Source organism: Psittacula echo, assembly GCF_963264785.1.
Source record: "Psittacula echo genome assembly, chromosome: 13".
NCBI lineage: Eukaryota > Metazoa > Chordata > Aves > Psittaciformes > Psittacidae > Psittacula > Psittacula echo.
In genome coordinates this window covers 3,662,684-3,688,248 of record NC_137749.1, presented here as the reverse complement: position 1 = coordinate 3,688,248, position 25,565 = coordinate 3,662,684, and the positions used below count along the sequence as shown (strand labels likewise).

Here is a 25,565-nt window from a genome sequence, read left to right as displayed (position 1 = left end):
GAGATTTCTCCCTGCCTCCTTCAAGGAGGGTGGCCGTGTTCCCTTGGGCCCTGGGGACATGAACCTGAATCCTGGCCCAGAGCAAAGGCTTCACTTGCCTGATGCCCTGCTTCCAGCAGCTGCCAGGAGCAGCTCCTCAGGGGCTGTAAATAACCCATCAGAGCAAACACGGTGCTTCATCCTCTCGTATGCCCCTGCAGCAGCTATGGGCAGCAGTGGGTGGGCAGAAAGGGTCTTGAGCACCATGTGCCAGAGTTCAGGAGATGAGCAGTTTGTTGAATGCTGTTTTGCGTCCAGCTAATTAATCCATCTAGATTCCTTTGTTTGGCTTGGGATTAAGGTACCAAGCCCAGACCCAGGGCATTACCTGCCTCTCCTGCTGGCCCAGCAGCCTGCATCCCTCTGCTCCCACTGGGGAGAAGGAGCCCCCTGTTCCGACAGCAGCTCCCAGAGCTGATATTTGATCTCAGATTAGTCATCCAGTTCACGGAAAGCAGATCTTGAATATATGCTTTCTGCTCTGAAGCCATCTGTCATCACTTGCTTTCAAATCCCCTCTGAGCACGTCCACGGAAGGAAGATGACTTACCTGGGGCTGGGAGAGCCAGCTGGGGAAGCCATTACCAGGTGTGCTGCAAGGGTGAACTATCAGAGCACTGAACCTGGATGCTGGCATGTCCTGGTAGCTCTGGCAGAGTTTTGGAACTGCTGGTGCTCTAGGGCTTAGTACCAGCAGCATCTCCAAGCTGGGGTGGGGGAATAGTCTGCACTGGCACAACCTGGAAGCACCAGAAGAGCTGGCTGGGATATCACTTCCCTGAGGCTTCCCATAAGCATCAGTCCTGGGGCTTGGTGGGGTTAAATAAGCAGAGTATGCAGGTGTCAGTCAAAACCACCTCTCTGACAGTGTGGCTGTGCCTTCCCTGCAGTGGGGTGCGGGACTATCACCCTACAGTGGCTGTTGAGGGTTCGCACCAGCAGGTGATGGCAGAGGGGTGTTATCACCAGCAATGTGTTCAAGGACATCCAGTTCTGAGTGTTTTGAAGGGCATTAAAAGGGGGGCAGGTGTCTGTGAGCCGTGTCTGTGTGTGCCTCCGGGGAAGGAGAGGTTTCAGTTCACACCAGTTTGTGTAAGGAACTGTTTCTGTTGGAGAACCAACCAGCAGGTTTTGTCCCGGACCTGCTTCAGGACTGTTCTCGTTGATGCCTGTCATCTCACCCAGGCGTGCTGCCAGCACCAGCTCCCCTGTGCAGGCAGCACTCTGAAGGTCACTCCTGCTGCCAGCAGATGTGCTCTGGGAAGCCAGGACATCTCCATGTCTCCTTTACCAGGTTGGGGCAGTAGGCTGCAATAGGAAAAACAGGTTGCAAATAGGAAAACCCTAACACTTGAGCAGTCCTTTTTGTCACCAGGGTGTCACCAGGGTGTCCCCAGGAGGTGCCCTGTCTCCCCAAACCCAAGGCTGGAAGCGATGCAGGTAGCTTACTCCAAAACACGCACAGTGAAAAGAGCTGCTGTTTTGGAGGTCTGTGCTGTCCTCAGCCCCCCTGCCTCTTCCCAGCAGCCTCGCACAGATCACGTACCTCTTTACCGCTCCTCGTTATCATCCTCATCAATAATTAAGCTGCAGGTCCCTCGCTGTTGGCTGCGCCAGGAAGCGGAGGCTGGGCGCGCTCGCCCTCCACTCAGCCTCCCGCGGGGAACAGCCTGTCCCTGCGCGCGCGCTTGCTTAATTGCTTGTGACACTGTTAAATATGGATCTTGGTGGCTTTCCAAGGGCACCCCGGCAGAAGTGCTGTACAAAGGAACCATTACCAGGATAATCGGAGAAGACAGCCCCAGCAGAGCAGAGAAGGCAAGAGAGGATGCTGTGCCCAAAGGACATGTCATCTACGAAGGGAAGAAAGGCCACGTGCTGTCCTACGAGGGTAAGTCGTAATCCTCTGCCTTTTTAGGGCAGGCGCCAGGGGTTTGTGCCGCCGTGGCTGGGAGTTGGGAGCTATTTGAGGAAAGGCTGACAAAGTGCAACATCCCAGCCTCACATCTTTGCTTCCAGCATCGTTTCTGTACCTTCCCACCCCTCCTGTCTGTGGCCTGACTGGGTTTCCTTGTGGTTACCTTGCCTTGGAGGTGGCTTTGGTGGCCAGCAGGGGCATGATGTCTCTGGTTTTCATTGGTTTTGAGGACTAGGAGAGAGGAGAGGACCAGATGGGAAGGTATTGCCTTCATCCCTAGCACCTTCTGTGGGAGACTGTGCAAAAACATTAGGAAACCATCCCCAAGCTCTTAGGCCAAGGTGGGACTCAAGAACCTGCAAGTTGGAGGCAAGTCCGGTAGTTTGGCATAAAGGTTTATTCAGACATCAGATTCTCACCTGCAACATCTTGGGCACAGCTTTCCCAGCATGGGGCTGCCCTGCAGAGATCCTCCTGGGCCTGACAGCACTGTGTCACAGACAGTGTCACTTGTTACAGGCTGACCCTGCCCAGCTGGGGAGTAGACTACGGCAAAGCAAACCCTGCAAGTGAGCCTGATGCTGGGCTGCTCTCGAGGGGGCTTAAGAGAGACCTAAAAGCCGTGTTGCAGCTCTCAGCCCCGCTGCATGGCAATGCGCTGCCTTGGTGCCTGGCTGCATTAGTGGTATCAGCAGCACTCACCAGCTGCTCCTGCCTCCTCTGCGCCTGCTCATCTGATCACAGCGCTGGCCATCAAAGCTGCTCCGTGTGTCCCAGTGGCTCCCATCAGAGACAAGCAGATGTTCCTCTCTAGTGAAGCTGGAAACAGCTCCTCTGTGCTTGCTTTTTACTGTGTGCTGCGTGGGGCATCACTGGCGTGGGGCTGGCGTCCTCCTCGCCCATGGCTGGGGTTGAGAAGGGCTGAGTTACAGACACTGCAGCCCCGTGTCATCTTGGGGTAGTATATGGGCATGTGCCCTGGTGTGCACAGGGGTGGCTGTCCTGTGTCACCTCTCAGTTGAATGTGGAGGGGACTGAGGAACAGATCCTAACCTGTGCTGTGCTCGCCTGCCGCAGCAGGTATCTCTGGTCAGCTGCTGTGCTGCCTGAACCCTCTGCCTCGCTCCTCAGCGTGGCTGCATCCCTCCCTGGGCCAGAGCATCCCTGTTAGGCCTTATGGTCAGCCCTGCGGGCAGAGGCTGTCCAGCAGGAGACCTTTTCCTCTTGCCCACGAGTGCAGGCAGCTGGTTTCATTACAGGCTTGTTGTTTCATCCAAGGCCAGAAGCAGAGAGTTCAGGTCAGACCACTGGGGACAACTCACAAGCTTTGGCTGATGCCCCTTCTGTGTGTGCCCTGGGACCACAGGGACCTTTCAGGACAAGGCTCTGCGCCGTGCCTCTCACCCACCGCATGGAAACCAGCTTGTCCCATGCCTGCCTGCATTCACTGTCAACTCTAGCCCAAATAAGAAGTGTCACTGTGAAGACTTGTGTCTGGGTGCCCTTTGGGACAGTTGGCAGGGCTCGGACCAGGGAGGACGCAGGAAGCATTTCAGGACTTGTTTGTGCAAGAGGCTATTTTAAACTCCTCTGCCTGAGCTTGGAGTCGAATGAGGTTGATCTCAGAAGTGGTGCTATCAGGGGAGAGACAGGGAAGGCTCCCAGCAGTGAGGACTCCCTGTGCCCAGAGCTGGGATCCCGCTATGGGCAGACCAAACCCTTCCCCATTGCATGCACTTGTCGGTGTCAGCCCAAGTCTCCTCATCTGCAGCCTATACCCATGTCCCTCATCCTACCTGCTTTGGACACACATAAGGAATTAATTCCTTCCTCTCCGCAGGCAGCCTTTTACATGCTTGACAGCGTTTATCACATCCTGAGTCATGTTGTGTGCTTCTGCCAGCCCTGCTGCCTCTCTCCTTCCCCCAAACAGCCCGGTGAGGAAGAGTTAAACAAAAATTAGATAAGAAAACTGAAACTGTTGGTGATTATGAATTTTGGCAAGCAGAAAAAAAATTGCAAATTCTTTAGTGTCATGAGGGTGCTTAAAATAAAAGAGCTGTAATGAGACGAGATCCTGTAGCATGTGCAAGCTGAATTGTGCTAGATTGGTTATTCTCATTCTGCATATGATTGCTGATGGCTTCTGCAAGGCAAGGGACGTGGGCTTGGAGTGATTTTCTTTCTGTTTAGTCTCTTCTCCCTCGCACCCCCCCTGCTTCCCAGTGGCACAAAGGGTGCTGGGACCACGTCCCCTTCTGCAGAAGGGCTGTTGGCAACAGATGTGCCTTGATGACAGGGTGCGGGCACATCGCCCTGTGTCTGCCGCAGGGGGCTTGGCTGGTTCTCAATGGCGCCCCCAGATTTCTCCTATAGAATGAATGTGAAGTGAAGGCTCAGGGTCAGATCTCCCTCTTGCAGCCCCAGACACTTTCTGGATTGAGTGGGTGCTGGCTGCGGGAACCAGTAGCGGCTGTGAAGTTGTAATAATCCCATTTGATTAATTACTGGTTTTGCCAAGGAGGACTTTTGTTCCCGATTGTCCACAGTGGGATGAGTATTTTTAACTTCCCCATTTTCTCTAATTGTATAACCACCTTCTCTGCCCACAGAGAGGACAATCAAAGCACTGGCAATCCTTGGCAGGGGCAGCCTGGCCAGGGATGATGAGCAGAGGTGTTTATCTCTCCAAGCCAAAATTCCCTCTTGGAGCTCATTACATAACCAGGAGGCATTCAGCTGGATCAGAAGCTGCTTAAATTCACAGCTCGCTGCACATGATGGATGCCTATGGCCCAGGGTGGGCAAGATGCTGCCTGGCATGGGGAGGGCTGTGCTTGGGAGTGGTGGAGGCTGTAGCTCAGGTCAGTTGTCCACTGTTTGCAGAAGAATCTGCTCCAGGTTCAGATGAGGAGGTAGTTGGTGGTCTCCCATCACAAGTGCTTGCTCCATCAGTCCTCACTGTCTCTCCCAGTTCTTTTGAGCCCTCACTGCTGTTTCAAAGGAATTGTTCTCAGCTTTGCTTCTCCCTCCTTTTCCCTGATTTTCTCACCCAGGGAGTGTGTCGGCAAATGTTAAGGCTGGCCAGGATCCCAAACAGTAGGTGTCTAGCAAAACCCAGAACAAACAGGGGAAAAAGAAATAAAGGTCCCCAGACCCACAGGGCCGAGTTCAGTGGAACCGCAGCTGCTCAAACCAACGCTGCGCTAGCTCCGGGCGTCCTGCTGCTTCCCCACCACGGATGGAGGGAGCAGGATGTGACAGGGTGGATGCTCCTACCCACACAGGAGGCACAGATCTGGAGTCTGAGACAGGCAGAGAGGGGAGAAACCACCAGCTGAATTTCTTGGAAGCCAACCTTGTGTGATGTTTCTGGCATTGCTGGTGTGCTGGGATGGGATCTGACCTTCCAGCAACACATGCAAGCAGCAGTGAACACCCTCCCATGGCTGGTGCTGCATTTCCATGCTCCTGATGGTGCGTCTTGGCGTTCTCTTCCCCAGGTGGAGTTGCTGCTTCTCAGTGTCCCAAAGAAGACAGCAGGAGCTCAGGAGCTTTGCATGAGACCACAGGAACCAAGCGGACCTACGATATGATGGAGGGGAGGATCAGCCGGGGCTTATCAGCCCGTGATAGCTTATCTGCCAACATTGAAGGTGGGTCCGGGTGAAGCCTTTCACCCGTGCTGTGTTTAGTAGTGACTCTCAGAGACACTATCTTGCCTCTTATCTACATGATACACTTTCTCATGTCTGTGTTTTGGCAGTGGTTCACTGGTACCCTGCAGCACATCCCAACAGGGCAGCATTTGACCAGCATGGAAAACCAAGGGACATGGACTGGCCTGTTTGCCTTTGGTTCCTGCCATGGCAGACCAGTTTCAGGACTATAAAAAAAAAGGGAATCACACTTTTTTGAAAGAGAAATAATTTAGCAATAGTTGATGGTTTTCCTTGTTGTCTCAGGAGTCGCTGGTAACACTATTGTGTATTCGCTGTCAGTGAATTCCTGTGTCAACCCAGCTTTCTCATCTGATCTGTTCCAGGTCTCATGGGTCGAGCAATCCCTCCAGACCGACACAGCCCCCATAACCTAAAGGAGCAGCATCACATGCGGGGCTCAATTACACAAGGTAAAGCCTGCAAGTAGAAGATGGCCATGGCCAGAGGTAATGTGGGGAGGTATTTCACATGCTTGGCCTCTTGTTGTCAGGCTAGGAGGAAACAAGGTTGGATCCATCAAGGTCCAGATGCACATCTCTGCACTCGCAGCTCAGAGATTCTCAGTCTTGCTCAGCTTCTACCAACCTAAGCTCTCACCAAAGTCAGGGGGAACTTGCATGAAGGAACGCTAAAACTAGTTCAGAATGGGTCTGGAAAGTGGTAGTAGATATGAGGTGGTCCAGCTGCATTAGTGATGTGGCTACTCTGTATACTCAGTTGGGTACCAGTCCCTGAGTTACATGCATTAACTTGAGACCCCCTGGAACTCTGAAGCACCCTCTGCATCCATCATCTGTTTGGGGATTGCAGGAATACCTCGGTCCTACGTGGAGGCTCATGAGGACTACCTCAGAAGAGAAGCCAAACAGCTCAAGAGGGAAAACACTCCACCGAGGGACTTATCTGATGCCTACAAGGTCAGGTCTCACGAGGGCCTTACACCTCTGAAAATGAAACCAGCCCATGAAGACCTGGTGGCCACAGTGAAAGAAGCGGGAAGATCAATCCATGAGATACCACGGGAGGAGCTGAGGCGGACACCAGACATCTCTCTGACGAGACCTCTGAAGGAAGGCTCCATCACACAGGTGAGTATGGGGCAAACAGCACATGAGATTGGTGCTGCTCAGGGTGCTGTCCTCACATAGACCCTGGAGACCATTCCCAAGGTAAAAAGGGAGGTGCGAGGGCTTCGGGTTGCAAACACATCACTGGTCAGAACTCTGCTTGGGTACAGGTTGCTCTTCCACATCCTTTGATGGGATCTCTTCCAATCCAGATCATCCTATGATCCTTCCTAGCAGATAAATACAAAACTCAGAGAAGGAAGCTCAGCACCCCCTGGCACATTAAGAATGCAATGCTCTATCTATGTGTGTACACAGAAGGGGATGCTTTTGGCTCTTGTTTAAGGCCAGAGTCAACTCATGGCCCTTGGCAGTTGTGACTCTGGGTGCTCATAATCGTGATCTCCTCCCTTTATGGGCAAGTGTCAACCCAGCGAGGCCAGCAGATGAGATGAAACATGGCATGCTGTCTCCTGTTGGGCTCCAAATATTTGGAGGGTTCCCATGGCACCTTGTAGTCCTACTTCATTTCGCAGTGTGTGTAGGAGAGAGGCGTGATGGGCACAGCCAGCCTTCAGCACTGACTCATCATCATCTTGTTGGAGCACACCAAGACATGCAGGATGGGTGCTCCACCCTGCCCTGCGCTGTGTGGGGCTATTCTCTCTGCTTTGCTGACGGTTGCTGCCGTTTGACTCAGTAAAGTTGGGTACTGGCCCACTGAATGAGGAAGCACAAATCCCATTGGAAGTTGGTGGGATGCAGTTGCTGGATCCCTTTCTGCTCTGCGTCCTTTTGATGTCCTCTCTTTCTTCTGTCCCCAGGGTACCCCACTGAAGTACGACAGCAGCTCTTCCTCCTCGAGTACCAAAAAGCACGACGTGCGGTCCATCATCGGCAGTCCCGGCAGGACTTTTCACTCTGTGCACTCACTGGATGTCATCCAAGACCCGAGGAATCTGGAGAGAGCTTATGAAGACAGCCTGAAAAACAGGCCGAGCCCAGTGACAAACTCGGGTGGCTCCATCGCCAGGGGGGCTCCTGTGATTGTACCCGAGCCGGGCAAGCCCCACCAAAGTGCCCTTTCCTATGAGGACCACCAGGCAGGGCACGGCACGGCGTTTGGCAGCCACTTGCACAGAGGGTCTCCGGTCTCCACACGAGAATCCACACCACGGCAGCATGAAGGTACTTGGCAAAGCCTTTATTGGATGCTAACATCTCTAGAAGGCCTGCAGGAGGTGGCTGCTGACCCCACCTGCCTGAGCTGTTCCCAACCAGTGCCTGTCAAACCTGTTCTCCCCAGCACCCTGCTCCCACTCTTGCCCATGGCAATGGCTGACTCACAGCAGTGGGGAGGCTGCCAGGGACAGCTGGGGCTCAGCTCTCTTCCTTGGAGTGCAGTGAGGGCACCCCATGTCTGCACCATGGTAACCAAAGGGACAGTTGGATTGTGGCTGGTGAAGTTGGTGATGTTTGAAAAGCATCATCCCAGCGTTGTCCCAGGGTACCCTTGTTTCTGCAGGCAATTAAGCAGTGCTTGGTGCATTCCGTGAGGGGATCTTCACACTTGTCACAGTCTGGTGTGTGTTTGCCTGCCTTGTGTGTGTGTGCCTCATCCATCACCTTGGCACTTGAGTGCTTCACTTACAGGAACATCTAATCCCTCCTGAGCTGGTGGATCCGGGCAGTGCAGCTGGTCTGTGGGATCTGCTGTCTCCCTGCACCAGGCAGGGTCTGCTCATGCCCCTGGCATCAGTCATCTCCTGCCCCGGAGGGGGCTCCTTGGGAGCAGTGTGTGTCTGGGCTGGGCTTGGCTTAGTGATCTGGTGAGGCAAGCTCAGATCCAGAGCACAAAACCCCTTCTTGCTTCATGGCACATTTGTGGGCAGGATCAGTGCTGAAGCCAGTCCCTAAGACACCTTGTGCTACCAAGCCTGCCAGCTACAGGTAACTGCTCTGGGGCCTTTTGCATCTCCTGCCTGCAAATACTCGTCCTAACCCAGGAGTCTTGTGATTTGGGGGCGTGCAGCACAAGACATTGCAATCTGCTGAGAACCGAGGTGAGGACGTGCCTCCCCGGCAAGCAGTGAGAGATGGGGCTGTGCGGCGCAGAGCTCCTCCAAAACACATCCCCATCATTCATTGCTATCTGGGGCACCTCCAGCTCTCCGTGGTTGGTGTGTCCAGTTGCTGCAGCCTCCGCTGTGTTCCTGGTTAGGTCAGTAGTTTTGGGGGAAGCCTTCACATGTTGGCAAATGCTGGTCTCCAGCTCTGCCCAGCAGTGGTGACCTCCTTGGGCCGAAGAGCAAAGCAGCAAGGCTTCACTGTCAGCTGCTTTTGCAGGCCAGGGTGAGCTCACAGACTGCCCAGCGTGGATGCATTGGGGTGGAGGGATGGTTTGAGACAGGCTTCTTTCCCTGGGTGCAGCTGGGGTTTGGCCTGCCTCAGCCTTGGTGGCATAACAGGGCACGGTGGTGCAGGGAGGAGGGAAAGGTCCCTCAAGTTCAGCGAGGTCCCTGGGGGACACAGTTGGCTGCAGGCATTCCTCAGGGACTCAGCTTGGCCACGGTGCTCAGTCTCTGAGTCATTTCCTTCTCGCTGCAGGGAGCATCACTGCCGGGAAGCCAGTGTCCCAGGACAGAAAGATCACCCCCACATCGAGAGAGCTCAACAACTCCAAGTCTCCACATGCCCCCGTGGCTGACCACCACCACCCCATCTCCCCATATGAGCACCTGCTCCGTGGCGTGAGTGGGGTTGACCTGTACCGAGGACACATCCCGCTGGCTTTTGACCCCGCTGCCATCCCGAGGGGAATCCAACTGGAAGCAGGTACCTTCAGTGGGCACACAAGTCTGTTTGGAATTGGTTTTGAACTCATTAGACTCCAAAAGCCTGAGGTCTCTAGAGAAACCCACTTACATCTCCATCCTTTTCTCTCCCAGCTGCTGCTTACTACCTGCCAAGGCACCTGGCTCCGAGCCCTACGTACCCCCACCTCTACCCCCCGTACCTCATCCGGGGCTACCCGGACACGGCCGCCATGGAGAACCGACAGACCATCATCAACGACTACATCACGTCCCAGCAGATGCACCACAACGCCGCAGCCACGGCCATGGCACAGCGGGCGGACATGCTGCGCGGCTTGTCACCCCGGGAGCCCTCCCTCGCCCTCAACTATGCAGCAGGTCCTCCCGGCACAGCACCATCCAGGGGTTTGGAGGCATCTGGGGACAAGGAGCGGCTCCAAAGGCCAAGCCAGCAGCACGGCGTCACCCGGCAGTGTAGGGACTTGGCTGGTCAGCATGGAGGACAGCCAGGGGGAATGTGATGCTCTTTTGGCCATCTTTAGTTACCAGAGATTGCTTAAAGCAGCTCTGGTCTTGGGTCACGGGAGCACTTTTCAGCCTGGCCCTGCTGGCCGTTGGAGATTAAAACACTATCCCAGAGGGGTGTCTGGCTTTCTGCAAAGAGCAGAGCATGCTGGGGAGCTGCAGAGTCTCTGTATAGAGGGAGCTGTAGCTGATGCTGCCTGCACCCCTCTTGCACTAACAGGGATAGAGCTCAACATTTTTCCTCTCCATTATTCCCAACAGCAGGATATGCTCACAGATTTGCCCATAGAAGGGTCTCCTCCCATTATAACCAGCAGCCGGGGACCTTGTATGTGCTCACACCTTCTGTGTTGTGCCAGAGCAATGGGGACGGGTGGATGCTCCCAGCACTGCTCCCTGCTCTAACGCAGCCAAGCTGCAGCAGCTCAGCAGCATCCTGACAGTCCTCTCACTTCTCTCTCCAGGCATCATCGACCTGTCCCAAGTGCCGCACCTGCCCGTCCTCGTGCCCCCTACCCCTGGCACCTCTGCCACCACCATGGACCGCATCACCTACATCCCCGGGCCCCCCCAGACCTTTGGCAGCCGGCACAGCAGCTCCCCGCTCTCCCCAGGTAACACTGCAGGTTGCATTTCCCATAGGAAAGCAGTTGGGCAGGATTCCTTTAACCAGTTCAGGGCAGTGATCTCTGCCAGGGCAGATGGGGGAGCCCAAATTCATTCTTAATTCAGAGACCAGCCCACCAGCCCCTCTAATTCTCCTTGTTGGGGGCTTCCTTGTTTTTCCCCCTTCTTCCCGAAAAAGGACAGCTATTCCATGGTTTACTCAGGTTACTGGTTGCCCCTGTTTGTGCTGCTCCAGGTGACCTTGGATGAAGTAATTCCTTACCTGCTCTGCAGACACAGCAATGTGAAGAGCAGGTGGTGTTCCCTAGGTTGGGAATTGCAGTGTCTGCAGCCCTTTCACTGCCTTTCATTTGGGTTTCAGGAGGCCCCACACACATGACCAAACAATCGGGATCGTCTGTGTCCGAGCGGGAACGGGAGCGGGAGCGAGAACGGGAGCGGGAGCGTGAAAAATCCATCCTAGCATCCACCACGGTGGAGCATGCACCCATCTGGAGACCAGGTAGGCTGGAGGTGGGGAGCCTCGCACCACGTCTTGGGGCATGTGCTGGGTGGACGTGGGGTTGGGGCTGTAAAACACAGAGCTGACGAAGTCCGTCTTTGTGTTTCCCCAGGTACGGAGCAGTCCAGCAGCCGTTCATCCTCACACTCTCACAGCCACCAGCACTCTCCCGTCTCACCCCGTACCCATGAGACCATCCAGCAGCGCCCCAGCGTGCTCCACAACACGAGCATGAAGATCATCTCCTCGGAGACCCCCACCCCTTCTGTCCTGCGGTACGGCCCCACACCACGGTTCCTGCTGCTTGCCCAGACCCCTGCACCAGCACAGCCATGGTGGTTAATGAATGATCATCACATGGGGCACCTCTGAGATGGAGTGAGGGTTCTTTTGGCCTTCAGTATCAGTGGGAACAGGGTTGGGGCTTGCAAGGAAGCTGAGTGGGGAGAGGCAGGTTTTGGTGCCCAATTCCTTCGCTTTTCCTGGTGGCTTTTACTGTTAAAAGGAAAGAAAGTAGGAGCATCCCTGTGCCCAGAATAGGTATCACTCCTCTTGCTCAAAGTGGAGTTAATGAAGGCCTCTGGGAGCTGTCCATGGGTTTATTCTCTCCAGTAGATGCATCCAGGCCACTGCCAGTGGTGGAGGCTCCATCTGAGCCCTCCTTGCCTGCTCCAGCATGAGTCAACCCTACACTCAGGAGCCCTCGGAGCACCTTGGCCAGGCAGGGCTGAACACAGCACTCCTGTTTCTCCACGTCCTTCTCTCATCTTTGCCTTGTCTTTGCCTCCAGATCCTCCTCCACCACTTCCACATCACCAATCCGCTCTGCTGCCTTCCCCTCGGCCTCCACCCTGCGCTCCTCCATCAGCTCAGCGGATGGCTATGCCACCCCAATGGACCCGGCCATCCTGCAGAAAGAGGCCTCGAGGGCACGGGAAGCCAAGGCAGAACGACCCCAGACTGACAACGTCTTCACCTCAAAGCTGCCAAGTGGAGCCAACCTTGAACAGTCGCCTTCACCCATTAAAGCCATGGAGTCAAGACCTATACCCGCCTCCGGACCTGGTGGTTCTCATCACTATAGCAGAGGACAGGGGAAAAGCCAGCAGCACCATCACCCTTTGGACCAGCAGCACGCAGCCTCGGGCCCTGAGCAGCACAGTAGAGAAAAGAGTCAAAGTAAACGCTTTTCAGTGCAGGAACAGGAGCTCCGAGCACTCGGTAAGACCACCACAACAGCGGCCAACTGCATAGATGTGATTATCATGTGCCAAATGTCTCGCGATAAGGGGCAGCGAGAAAGAGGCTCGCTAAGTAACGACTTCACTGGTGCTAGTAAGACATTGGAGGGGAGGGGTGAGAGAGCTGTGCCCTGAAACCTGTTTTATTTCATGATTTCTTATTTTTAGTTGCACGTTTTGGCTCTCGGCTTCATCAGCTCCGCCAGTGTTCTTGTCCCTCTGCTTCCCGGTTGTTGTGTTGTCCCAGACTTCTTTATTTATGTGTGTTTTAAGGATCTTCCCTCCTCTCACCCTCTTTTAGTTTTTCCTGTTGCCAAGTCCTCTTTTGCAAACGTTGTTCAGTTCCTGGTATTGCTTTTTACAGACAATAGCAATGTGCTAATTCTGATTTCCCCATCGTTCGGAATTCCCAGGCAGTCTGTAAGGAGTGGTTGTGGGTAATAAATCAAGCCAGCAAAGCAGAGAATTAGGAGTGTGAGCGGGACAGGGCTCCTGGCCATCAGGCAGGCACCTCCCTGCACTGAGAGTGCAGGATTTCAGAGGGCTTAGTAGGCTGCTGCATGCTGCAGCTGAGATGAAGTCCCTTCACTTGGGGTGACCTCACTCAGGGTCCCAGTGCTGGATGCTGCACAAGAGGGCAATGTGGACATGGTTCCACCAGCATGCAGGAGCAACAGGCAGTCTGTGTGGATTTGATGGGATCGCATCTTCAAGTTGAAGCATCTGCCTTGGCCACCAGCACTGGGGACTGCTGCCCAGCTCCCTTTCCTCTAACCCAAGGGTGGAAGGACATGGCAGCATGGCCAGGGAGGAGAGCTGCTCTCATTGGCACATCCTGATCATCCCATCCCACCACTTGGTCACGTTTGTTCCCAGCCCTTTCTATCAGCATGCTCCAGGTCCAAGGACACACCTCTGGCCGCAGTGTGCTGCCTGACTGAGCTTTTCCTCTGCCTTTTTCCCTGGCATCAGTGTTTCCTCCAGCTGAGTGGTGTTATGCTGCAGAGGAGAGGGGCAGCTTTTCTGCAGCCATGAGCTTACAGAAATGAGCTGGTGTTCCTCAGGACTTTAATGCTGGTTAGGGAACTTTCCAGAGCATCCCTTTGGAGCTGGCATACATGGGGTGATGGGGGATGCTGCATCCCCATCGCTGGCACAGCGAGGTTCTCCATGCGGTCCTCGCCTTACTATGCCCCAGGTACATGCAAGGTCAGTGGCACTGGGGCACTGGGGACCCTCCAGCAGCGCTGTCAGTCGCCTGCCAGATTTGCCTGCAGTGGGTGGTTTCTAGGAATTGGGTGTTACGAGGGTAAAGGTCTGTGGCTGCGTAAGTCATGAGTGTTACCAAACGTGCTGAGCTGGGGAGCAGCAGTGTGGGACTCCTCCAGAACTCCGTTCTCCACCCCTGGTCTGTGGAAGTATAACTCATCCATGCGTCAGTTTTCCCTCTGTTGAAAGGTGATGTGGTCCCTCCTTCCAGCTCTGCCTGTTCTGATGCAGTTTGAGTCTCTGCAAAGGCCTTATAAGGCAGAGAATGGTCAAGAAAATGCTTTGCCCCTGCAGTGTGTGAGTCTGCTGTCTCTGGACATCGAACTTGGCTCCAGGGGTTCCTGCAATGTGACCTGCCAGGTCTTCTCTTTTCAACCCCCTTTGCTGAATGTGTGACTCTGCCCACAAATGATGGTTGCCACGGCCCTAGGAAAAAGCCGAGTGAGCTCCTGGTTTTAATTCCCTTCTCCCTTTTTCCTCAGGCTTTCACGGAGGCTACAGCCCTGAGCGGATGGAAGCAGTGAGTCCCGTGAGCTCGCCCAGCCTGTCCCATGAGAAAGGGGCCAAGCTGCTGCAGGATGTGGAGAAGGGGCATGGGGAGCATGACCTGAGGCAGAAACAGCAAGGTGAGGGCAGGGGCTGGCAGGGCCAGATGGCTTGGGAGAGCCTGAGCTGGGATGGGGGAGCTTTGCCAGCCTGCTTTCGCTTGCTGTGCCCAATGCTGAGCCAGGATGGGAGTCAAGGATCAGGACACCCCTGTCACCTCACACTGGCTCTCCTCTTTGTTCCTCCCAGGCTCACTGAAGGCCTCAGCTCCCGAAGCAGCCCACCTGCAGCACCTCCGGCAGCCTGATGGGCCCCAGTGTCAGCCGGTGCAGTCCAGCCAGAGCATCAAGGGCATGAACCAGCGGGTGGTCACGTTGGCCCAGCACATTAGTGTAATTATCCTCATTCTTGCCTTCCCACTGGGGCTCCAGGGAGGAGGGAAGAGCTGTTACGTAGCATGTCTGGTAGGGAAGGGCTGGGAGTGATGCTGAAGACCTCAGCACCTCTGGTTGGGGGCTGGAGAGAGCAGGGTGCATCCAGCATGTTCAGCCTGGGTGTTTGCATCCCCAACAAGCCCATCATGAGAGCTGCTGCAGACAGGAGGCAGAAGTTACATCCATGCAGGGACGAGCCAGCCTCATTCTCTCCTGCTTGCCCTTATTTGAGCCCAGCAAAGCAAGAGATAGAAACCACCTCTATTTCTGACTGGGGTTTCTCATTCTAGGAGGTCATCACACAGGACTACACCCGCCACCACCCGCAGCAGCTCAACTCCCACATCCAGGCCCCGGTGTACACCTTCCCGGGGGCCACGTGCCCCGTGCTGGACCTGCGCCGTGCCCCCAGCGAGGTGTATCTGCAGCAGCAGGAGCACGCAGCGGCCTCCAGGATCTCCCCACAGAATGAAGGGGGAAAAAGGTGAGCTCAGAGAGTCCAACCAGAACTGTGCCAGTCTGAGTTCAGATGGACCAGGGCCACCCCTGGTAGCAGGGTGCGTAGGGCAGGCTGGTGTTTGGCATCACTGAATTCATGCTCCCCAGCATGGATTGCTTGCTTACACAGCCCAGAGTGTAAAACTGCTTTCTGATCGGAGCGTTTTTCCCCCGTGGTGGTGCCTCTTGCTGTCCTTCTTGTCCTGGAGATGGGCTCTAGACTCCCTTAGAGACCGTGTATGATCCCTTGTCCGATCTGGCCTGTGTCACAGAATAGTTTAGGTGCAAAGGGACCTCTTGAGATTGTCCTTCCCAATGCCCTGCTCTCAGGCAAACTCAGCTGGAGCAGGTTTTCCTGGGTCATGGCCAGTGGAATTTTGAGTACCTCCAGTGACAGAAACTTCAACACCTTTCTGGCCAACTGATACCAGCCCTTCAGCACCCTCACAGTAAAGAACTTTTCTTCTGTTGGGATGGAATTTCATGTGTTTTGGTTTGTGCCTCTTACCTCTTGTCCTGTCACTGTCCTCAGTCCCTGGCACAAGATGCAGTGACCTTTCAGGCCACAGGTGGTCCCAAAAACCCAAAGCAAGTGTTTTCCATTGGTTTACAGTTAACTTTATCTTTGTTTCTCTCAGTGAATCAGAAGCCTGTTCGATACATGTGCCTTGCCAACTGCAGCTCTCCATTTCAAGCACCACCTGTATCTCTTTTAAGTCACTTTCAAATCCTGGTGCTGATAACAGCATCCAGGAAAGAGTGGTGTCTCCAAACTGGTGGTTCCTTGACAGTAAATGTTATTAGGAGCAGGCAAAGCTGGGAAGAACAGAGCTGGGTTTATAACATGAGGGGAGAGAGCCCAGCCCTGGCCACCCAGCACTGGAAAAAAAGAAACCACAGAAAGAGCAGATGTAAATTCCCAGAACTTGCCGTGAGGAATTCCTCATGGACTTGAGCCTGGCTGTCTCCCAGACACTGGCCACAAGCAGGCACCAGGGGACTTCGCTGGTCCTCTTCAGGCTGCCCCAGCACCAGACAAGGTGGATGGGAGGTGATGAGTCCGCAGACATGATGGAGAATCAAAAGCTGCATCCCCAAAGGGTTTACATCACAGCCCTTCAAAGGATTGTGACCCTGCGAGCCAGGAACACTTGGCTGAGTCAGCAAGTCCCAGGACTGGCCCCTCCACCCCTCCTGGGCAGCTGTGTTTTGGTGTGATGCCTGGGAGTCAGGGCCATGGTTGGGTCAGTGCTGCTCTGCACGCCTGCAGTGCGTGATGCCCAAGCTGCGCTCTCGCTCCTGCTCCCATTATAAGGCACCATAAGCCCGCAGGGGTGCGGAAGGGTTGGCCTTTTGCCCTGCTGTGGGAAAGCTATTTTAGTCCTTCTCCCCCTCCTGACCCCGAGCTGCTCGTTCAGGGACAGCGCGTGTTGCAATGCGCCCATTGCGTGCCCCCATCGCAGGTCCCCGGAGCAGAGCAAGGCCTCGGCCGGCAGCGGCGCGGACAACTGCATCGAGCCGGTCTCTCCACCAGACGGCGTGGGAGAACCGGAGCATGCCAAGAGCGCCACGTACCCGATCCTGTACCGCGAGGGCGAGCAGATGGACCAGAGGTAACGCCAAGGGACGGGATGGTGCGGACAGCGCAGGGATGTTCACCCCGTCCCCACGCTCGCCGTGGTCCAGGCTGCTTTTCTGGCAGCCAAAAGCAGTGTCACATCCCGGCTTGCTGTCTGTCTGTAGGGGGTTTTCAACTTTGTGTGGTACCTTTACAATAGGGAAGAAAGTTGGAGATCCCAAATGTCTCAGCAGCTCCCCGGCTGATTCTGAGAAGTTACACTAAGGGAAGAGACTCTCTAGGGAGGACGTTGTGAACTGCACGCTGCAGAGGTTTCTGATGGTCTCTTGCTTTTGCAGGATGGGGTCCAAGTCCCCAGGAAACAACACTCAGCCTCCAGCTTTCTTCAGCAAGCTGACAGAGAGCAACTCTGCCATGGTGAAGTCCAAGAAACAGGAGATCATCAAGAAGCTTAGCACGACCAACAAAAACGAGACGGAGTACAGTAAGGACATGTGGGGATGCGAATGCAGGGCACCAGGGGGAAAAAGCCTTGAGGACACATGAAGCAAAGGAGATTTGGGATTGGATGCTGATGCGTTAAGAGAGCTGCCAGCCAGCTCTCTGATTCGTGCCACAGTTTGTTGGGAAGTGTAAGGTACAAATGCTTCCTGGGATGAGCGGTGCTGGAGCTTGCTCCAGGGCTGTCCTTACTCTAGGGCTGTCAATCCCACCCACACCACATAACCTCAACAGGAAGGAAATAATGAGCTGAGCATGGAGGAGACTTAAGAGCCATTGATAGTTTAATGAATGGCCAGCCAAGCTGAATCCTTCCTCCTTGAGCTGCATCTCCCCCCGACATGACTTTAAGCCCTACATCAATATTGGTATAGCTCTGTAAGACTAACCAGGCTGGCTTGTATTAGAAATTCATCCCGTTCATTCATTAACCGCTAATAGAGTAGATGGGATCATAATTTAATTTAGCCCAGCATTATATGGTCAATACTAATTCAATTTGAATCCATCTTACAACAGCTGCATTGGATAAGAGGGACCAAGCTGTCTCGTCTCCTGGATGATGTTACCATGAGCCAACAGTATTGTTATGCCCCTTTGGGGACATGTGGCTGAACCCTGTGACCTTCCACACTTTCCCTTATCAAGGGAAAATACATAGAAATAGGAGACTCCTCTTATTTGATGAGAATTGTTGTTATTCTAAGGAAAGTGAAATCCAAGTCAAACACCTCAGCTAAGAGGGAAAATATTGATTTAACATTTCTCCTCCTCCTCCTCGCCCTCTCCAGTGCCCAGACCTGCTCCATGGATGTGGGGATTTGAGCCTTTGGAAATCCCATAGGTGGGAGAGAGGGTTTGATGTGTAATCCAAAGGGCTGAAGGGAGAGAGGTCAGCACTGAGCACAAGACATCACTCTCTGGGCTCTGCTTTTCTGCCCTTTCTCAGCTGCCCAGGCGTGTCCACTGTGGATCTCCCAAAGGTCCTGGTCCCAGCCAGCACCCACAGCCCCAGCGCAGGGGAAGGTGGGCTGCTGCCAGGCTGGGTGCTGTGACAAGGGAGCACTGGGATCCTGTGGCTGGCACTGCAGGTCCCTCCCTGCAGATGCTGCTCTCTGTATTGAAGAGCTTCTTTGTTTTTCTCCAGATGTTGGGCAGCCTGGGACAGAGATTTTCAATATGCCAGCGATTACCGGAGCAGGTAACTCCCATATTCCCGTACCATACCCCGTTCCCTACAGGGCTTACAGCACAGAGAGCAGGAGACTGGTAGACTTAAGCATCTTTTGTCCTTTTGCTGTTAATACTGATTGAAACAGTTGCTGGGAGGCTGAAACCTCGGGACACACCGTAACTTGCTGCTGTTGAGTTGGAGACAGTGCAGTGTAATTCCTTGAAAGTCACGGCAGAGTTTGAGGAGAGGTTAAAAGTCAAGCAGGGGTTGTCCATCTGATGGCAAAGGGGGGTTAAACAATAGACTTCATACTTGAAAGAGAGCACCGTGGTCTTCGTGGGATCTTGTGGTCACCCGTGGGTGTGTAGGAGAGCAGTGGCGAAAGGGAGCATGAGGGTGGGAAGCAGGCTCTGAGCCTGTTGCAAAAGCAAACTGGGGTGAGAGCAGCACCCAGTAGCCTTGAACTGTGAGTGTTGTGTGAACTGGCAGTGGCTGAGGACCCAGAGGAGGTGTTACACGGGAGATGGAGGGGTGCTCGGTCCAGCAGCGTGCTCAGTCCTCGAGGTGCTTCAAGCATGGGTTGATTGCAGTTTCTCAGAAGCTGGGGGGAAACATTCAGCTGGTGGCCAGGTCTCGCCATGGTGGTGCTGCTGGTGCCGCCAGATGGGCTTTGTGGCACCTTGGACCCTGATGGTTTGGGGTTTGATCGCCCGGTTCTGGAGGAGCAGTTCTGGTGGTGGTTTCTGAGCGCTGCTGCAGGCAGCCGTGGTGGGCTTCAGCGAGTCCCTGACCCTAACCAGCATTAACCTGCCAGCCTGCCTAACCGGGGGTTCGCTGGCTAACACGGGGGCTGTACCCCAAACAGCCCCGTGCTCTCAGGAGGAAAGGGCTCGGGATGGTTCCTCAGACAACCATGGAGATGTGTTTGCTGTGCTGAGCATGAGGACCACCCTGTAGGAGCTAAAATGGTGGTTTAGGAGTTTCCCCAAGGGCACTGCTGGGCCCAAGGCTTTCAGCTGGGAAAGGAAGAGAGGGAACAGCTTAAGAAAGGGGTCTTGGCAAAGAGGGCAGAAAGTGGCCCTGTAGAATTGGGTGGCCAGCACGGGCTACCCTGAGACCAGCCTGAGGGAGAAAGAGTGAAGGTGATCGAGCTCTTGCCACCAGCTGCCCATATCTAAGTGGGCTCACAAATGAAATGAATCTCTATTGAGGAGTATTAATTGATAGTCAATTGATTAATTACTAATGCTTTCCTACAGCAGGAATGCCTTCAGGTTGTTAGTTTTAAGTAGGAGGAGCAGCAGCTTTCTCACAACCAAGGAAGAGAGGTGCTGCAGGCAAGGACTTTGTGTAGTAGGAGAGCCAGGCACTCACTGGTGTGTGTCCGGGAGAAGGAGCCTGCTCACATCAGCAGCTGGGGTGAGAGGATGCAGCCAGGCAGAATTTGGGGTTTAAGGCCCAATTTCCTTAAAGCATCCCCTGGATAAACCCACTGCTGCTGTGCTGGAGGAAGGCATAAAGGCAGAGTGTAGGGCATCTAAGGACAGGGTCGGTGGCAGGTGACCAGGAGAGACCCTGCCTGTTACAGAGAGACAAGTGAACCGGGATCCATCCCTTTCCGAGCAGAGGGGCAGTGATCCCAGTGTGAACGCTCCTGGGATGGGATGAGCTGGGGGGGTGGTGCTGGCAGTGGGACTTTCCTCGCCAGCCTGCTGGTTTCATGTCTGTATTTTGCCCTTTGCTTGTTCCCTGTAACCGCCACATCGGGAATGACGGTGGCGTGGCTGAGCCTAGTGCCCTCTGGTCCCTGTGCGGTGCTGCACCATAACTGCATGGCTTGAGACTCACAACCACGCGGACACACCACTTGCCTCTGCATCCTGTCCCATAGCCCCCGGGGGGGGCCACCGGCCTGGGGGGAGGAAGGGAGCGGGCTGGGTGATGGGCAGGGGGCTGGAAAAGGGGGACAAAAGGACTCTTCCCTCTCCCCAGTACAGCCCCTCTCCGCAGGCTGCGTGCCCTCATCCGGGGCTGCCTGCCTTTGCTGCCTCTCATGCCAAGGCCAAATCCAGTCACCTCTTTCCAGTCAAGTGGTTTCTGGGGTGCCCTCTCTTCCTTCCCTGATTTTTCCTCCATGGGAAACTGCCCCAGCCTCTGAATTCCTGGCACACTGACTTCTGATCTGTGTGTGCATCCATATGGACCCCGTATCCAGGTGACCCTCCTCCTGCCCCCACATTGGGAGCACAGCACCCCCTCTTCCTGCAGTTATACAGTCACTCCCCGTGCTCAGTGACAACTCATTCCCCTCTGCCATCCTCCAAGCCCTGCCTGCCTGCAAATCCCAAATCCCAGACTAAGTCCCATCCCATCCCACCACCAGCCCCTGCCAATCCCTGGGGCGGGATGGAGCGGGGTGGAGGAGGAGGAGGAGGAGGAGGACGGGTGCATTGCAGCGCTTTAAAGAACAAGATGACAAAGTTTGTTGCTTTGCGAGAATGTGCTGACTGTTTGTTTCTTCCCTTCTCCCTTGTCTCCTTTCTCCCCCTTTCCCCGTCCCCCCCATCTTTCTTCTCATTTGGCTCCCCCCCATCTCCCATCCCCTCTCTTCTCCCCTTCCCGTATCTCCCAGGGCTAATCAGTTGTAGGAGCCAGTCGGTCCAAGAGAATTCCAGTACCAACATGGGGTTGGAGGCAATAATTAGGAAAGCCCTAATGGGTAAATATGACGAGCAGTGGGAAGAGCGCTCACCTCTCAGTGCCAATGCTTTTAACTCTCTGAATGCCAGTGCAAGCCTGCCCGCTGCTATGCCCATAACTCCTGCTGATGGACGAAACGAGGACGTGCGCTCCTTGCCAGGTCTGCAGCCCTCTCCACCTTCGCTCTCTCTGTGTTATTAATTCCCAGCCTTTTACACTTCCCCTTTTGGGGGTGGATTTATTCCCTCCCTCAGTTTTTGTTCGTTTTGGTTTTCTTTTCTCCCCTCCCTGCCCCAGCTTTGAGCTTTGTGAATCTGCTGATTAATCCTGGTCTTGTTTGATGTTCATTTAATGGTCTCAGAAGGTGCTGTTGCTTTCTCTAAAACCACTGACTGCTCCTTTCCCCGTTTGTTGGTTTTTAATATCTCCTTTTCCTTTTTTACACAATATAAGGTTTATGGAGGGGGGGGAACCACACTCAAAAGATGGAAGCCATAAACCTCAACAGCCACCCCAAACTGTCCGTAAACCCTGGGTGGGATCGCTGGTCCCTAAACAAGGGAAGGAGCTGAGAGGGGCCAGTGTAGGGAACATGGGGCAGGGTGGTGTTTTCCTCCCCACCCCAGGCTTGGGACAGCAGGGATTGGATGCAGCCTGGGACTGGGGGTTGGATGTGACCTGGGGGTGACTGGAGCAAGCGATGGAGCTTAAGGGAGCTCAAGAGTGTAGAAAGGAGACAACTTCAGAGAGCAGGGCTGGGGTGAGCTGCCCAGTGAGCCCCAGTGGGGCTTACAGAGCTGTTTGGGCACCATGGTGGGGTCTGCTCAGCCTCAAGAGAGCCTTCAGCAGAGCTCAAGGGTTGTTCTGTAGACCTCCAGTTAAGGAAGAGGAGGGGGACCAGGGATGGATGGGGGAGCGTTTGTCCCCACATGCCTGCTGAGGGCAGATCGCCTCTTGCAAGCACCCAGCACAGGGCACAGCAGCCAGTGCTGGGGTCACCCTTGGCAATAAGGGCACAGAGCCCCTGAGGCTGAGGAGCAGGGTCCTCGGGGCACACGTGCAGCTTCCTCCAGGTCAGCTCACACCAGGCACTCTTCAGCTTGTTGCCGAAAAGCTTTTCTGGCTCCTGCATGAAACCAGCTTCTTCCAACCGTGCTTCCCTGTGCCCGGGGACTGCCCGGGCAGGCAGGGTGGGATGCAGAACCCATCCATCCCCCCTGGTTTAGCCGGGCTGACATCCCCAGCAGGGGCCCTTTCCCCTTGCATCCTTTTAAGAGCTGGCTGAACATCACCAGGGAGTTCACTGCAAGAACGGGTTAGAGACCATCCTGGCCATGTAAACCTGGAAACAGGGAACGTGCTCGGGGCTCCAGCACCCTTGTACCTCCTTGGGGGGGGTGTCCCTGCCAACCCGCTGCACAGCAACACATGGAGCTCCTGTCCCATGACCCCTATGTGTGGGCTAAGACATGAGATCGCTTGGGAGCAGACCCTACAGAGAAACAGCCCATCCAAACATCCCAGATCCCCTCCATGGTAGCATCAACCCACAAAGTAGAGAGCAGCAGAGGAGGCACAGAAACCTCTTCCTGCCCACTGTGCAGAGCTCACCCCATCACCCTTGCCCACCACAGTGCCCACTTCTCCTGCCACCAGCCACTTTTGCAACCTCTCAAACGGGCAGCGCTGGGTTACCCGCACCCCTGACCCCCCAAACCCCATCCCCGTGAGCCGGGTGACGAGCGGGCGCTTCTCTTTGCAGGAGGAGGGGGGAAGCCAAAGATCGCTGCCAGACCCAACAGCCGCAAGGCCAAGTCCCCGGCGCCAGGTCTGTCCTCGGGCGAGCGGCCGCCCTCCGTCTCCTCGGTGCACTCGGAGGGCGACTGCAACCGGAGGACGCCCCTCACCAACCGTGTCTGGGAGGATCGGCCGTCGTCCGCAGGTAGGGCTGGGGGGGACCTGTCCCCGAGGCCGCGTCGCCGTCACTGCGGGGCTGACCCTGACCCTGCTCTGCTCTCCCCGCACAGGTTCGACGCCGTTCCCCTACAACCCGCTCACCATGCGGCTCCCCAGCGGGGTGGTGACGGCAGCTCCCGCTGCCCCGCTGCCGCAGGGCGCCCCCGGCAGCCAGCACCACGCCTGGGACGAGGAGCCCAAGCCCCTGCTCTGCTCCCAGTACGAAACCCTTTCGGACAGTGAATGAAGCAAGCCCAAGGGCAGGGAGACGGCGACCAAACCCAGGGCACGGGGAGTGAATGGGGACGCGCGGGGCAAGCGCCCACTGCCCCGGCCCCGCCGGCTCTCACGAGCGAAGATGCAGGAGCAGAGCTGTTTTGGTTTTCCCTTTCCCTTTATCCTCTTCCTTCCCCTCCCAACCCAGCCAGTTTGGGGAATGTTTTTATTCGGGGGTTATTTTTTTTTTGTTTCAGTTTTTTTTTTTCTGTCTCAACATCTGGAAATTTCTGCATCCTCTTCAGTCTGAAAAGAAAGAAGAAAATAAGCCTTAACGAGACAAAACCGAAGGAACCCATCTTCGATCTTGGCAGCCTTGCTGGGCGCTGACCCCCGCGCTCCCGTGGGAATGGAGCTGAGGGGCTGTGGGATGCTGCCCTGCATCCCGGCCGTGGGGCTGTGCCACGGACATGCGAAACCTTGAGCGGGTTCAAACAAGAGCACGGTTTAAGGAGTGAAACAGGATGGAACGCCCCGGTTTGCTTCCCCCCCGGCTCATCTGAGGGCTGTTTGTCCATCATACCCTGGTCACAAGCTCTCAACAAGCTCCAGACGTGGCCGGGGTGAGCAGGAAGCGGGGGAATGAAGAGTTATTTCTTACAAACACAAAAATTCCTGGTCCCTTTGGTGGAAGCGATCCCGGGCTGGAATGGGAGCGGGCAGGGATGTCCCCGCGCGCTGCCCACCGAGGGGCTCGGTTGCTTTAAGTGCATTGTTTTCTGAACGGTGAGAAAAGGCAATTGTAAATTGTATTTGGTCTACAGGGTATATTTTTGATACCTTCAGTGAATTCTGTCAATATTTTACGCGAGGAAGGACTGGAAGCCGCAGTATTACACATGCTGTGAAAGAGGTTCTGTTCTTACGTGCAGGCGTTGATGCGTTTGTCCATTGTATGGAAGGGTTTAAAGGAAGAGAGGAGGTAACGCTGACCCATCCGTGTTACCTGTAAGTCAGGAGAATGTATGGACTTAGCTTAAAAGATACCAAACCGAAATCTTGCCATGGTTGCAGGGCCCCCGTTCCACACACACCTTTGCTGACTCAGCAGAAGCCGTTTGCCTGGCTGTAGATATTGGTTCTCCAGAGCGCCCCCCCCCGGTGCAGGGGCAGGAGCCGGCGTGGCAGGGACTTCACCGCAAAAACGTCAAGAAAACACACCCAAAAAAAGGAGAAAAAAAGACAAAAAAAGTTTTTATTGTATTTTTGTGATACCCACGAATGCTCCGCGTTGCGTTCTTTTGTTTTCATTCCACGATGTTGGCTCATATCTGCAGTTACATGGGTAAAGAACAAATATTAGACTCTTTTTTTTTTTCTTTTCCTCGTTCAATTCTGCTTTTCTTGCTCTGGGGGGAAAAAAATATGGCAAAAAAAGGTAAAAAAAAATACAAGTATTATTAACTGCTTTGCATCCTGTTCATCACTAGAGGAACCCAGAGCCTGGCACAGGTGTGCTGCAGGCCCCCGCACGGACCCGACGCGCGGGTCCCTGGATCTTCCTGTTCCCCCTGCATCGTTCCCAGGTTGATTCTGATTTGGAAGCCAAGCGAATGCTGGTGTTTGTTGTTTGTTTGGGGTTTGTTGTTTCGGTTGTTCCCTGTTGTTGGTTTTTTTACAATGTACAGGTTTTTCATGGTCAGCCACGGTTTTTGTGTCTTTTCTGTTGTGCTTTTTTCTTTTTTATTTTAAACAAAAAAAAAAAAACAAAAAAAAATAATTCGAGGCCATGCACAAAAGATGTGGAAGTTTTTCCGTTCCCAGGTTCTCGCTGCTGGTGTCTCCATGGCTCTGGCATGTACCAGCTAACCAGAGCCGGTGGCTGGGCAGAGCGCTCTTCCTGTGTGGTGCGGATTTTGCTGGGGAAAAAAAAAGGAAATCCCAAATCTGACCCATTTCAAAGCCGCCTCCTTTTGACCTATTTGGGAAAAGAAATAGGGAAAAGGCAAGAAACAAATCACAGCAAAGAATAAAGTTCCCACTTGGCACAGTAGCGATACTGTGTGCTGCGTTGGTGTCTCCACACATCCAGGAAGGTGATGGTGGAAGGTGGGTGCGGAGCGACCGGTATCCCTAGGGCAGCGTTTGGGTATCCCACACCAACCCCACGTCGGGATATCGGGAAGCGCCACAGATTCCAGCCAGGAGCTGCAGAGCTGCCCTTGAGCCGCCCTG

General features: G+C 54.6%; 1 protein-coding gene across 1 annotated transcript in view; it reads left to right on the top strand.

The window, feature by feature from the left end:
• NCOR2 (nuclear receptor corepressor 2) overlaps window positions 1–24,862 on the top strand; it is a gene marked incomplete at its 5' end in the record, with an annotated part of 161,738 nt that extends 136,876 nt beyond the window's left edge. Inside the window, 20 exons of the mRNA XM_080629008.1 lie at window positions 1,780–1,930; window positions 5,461–5,613; window positions 6,003–6,089; window positions 6,490–6,767; window positions 7,571–7,934; window positions 9,354–9,581; window positions 9,695–9,940; window positions 10,552–10,701; window positions 11,076–11,216; window positions 11,329–11,491; window positions 12,007–12,437; window positions 14,209–14,352; window positions 14,522–14,664; window positions 14,997–15,190; window positions 16,668–16,817; window positions 17,122–17,267; window positions 18,432–18,485; window positions 21,091–21,318; window positions 22,921–23,100; window positions 23,186–24,862. Of these exons, the coding sequence (XP_080485134.1) occupies window positions 1,780–1,930; window positions 5,461–5,613; window positions 6,003–6,089; window positions 6,490–6,767; window positions 7,571–7,934; window positions 9,354–9,581; window positions 9,695–9,940; window positions 10,552–10,701; window positions 11,076–11,216; window positions 11,329–11,491; window positions 12,007–12,437; window positions 14,209–14,352; window positions 14,522–14,664; window positions 14,997–15,190; window positions 16,668–16,817; window positions 17,122–17,267; window positions 18,432–18,485; window positions 21,091–21,318; window positions 22,921–23,100; window positions 23,186–23,361 (3,807 nt within the window). The 3' untranslated portion in view covers window positions 23,362–24,862. The remainder of the gene's footprint in view (window positions 1–1,779; window positions 1,931–5,460; window positions 5,614–6,002; window positions 6,090–6,489; window positions 6,768–7,570; window positions 7,935–9,353; window positions 9,582–9,694; window positions 9,941–10,551; window positions 10,702–11,075; window positions 11,217–11,328; window positions 11,492–12,006; window positions 12,438–14,208; window positions 14,353–14,521; window positions 14,665–14,996; window positions 15,191–16,667; window positions 16,818–17,121; window positions 17,268–18,431; window positions 18,486–21,090; window positions 21,319–22,920; window positions 23,101–23,185) is intronic.
• Between the last annotated feature and the right edge of the window lie 703 nt (window positions 24,863–25,565).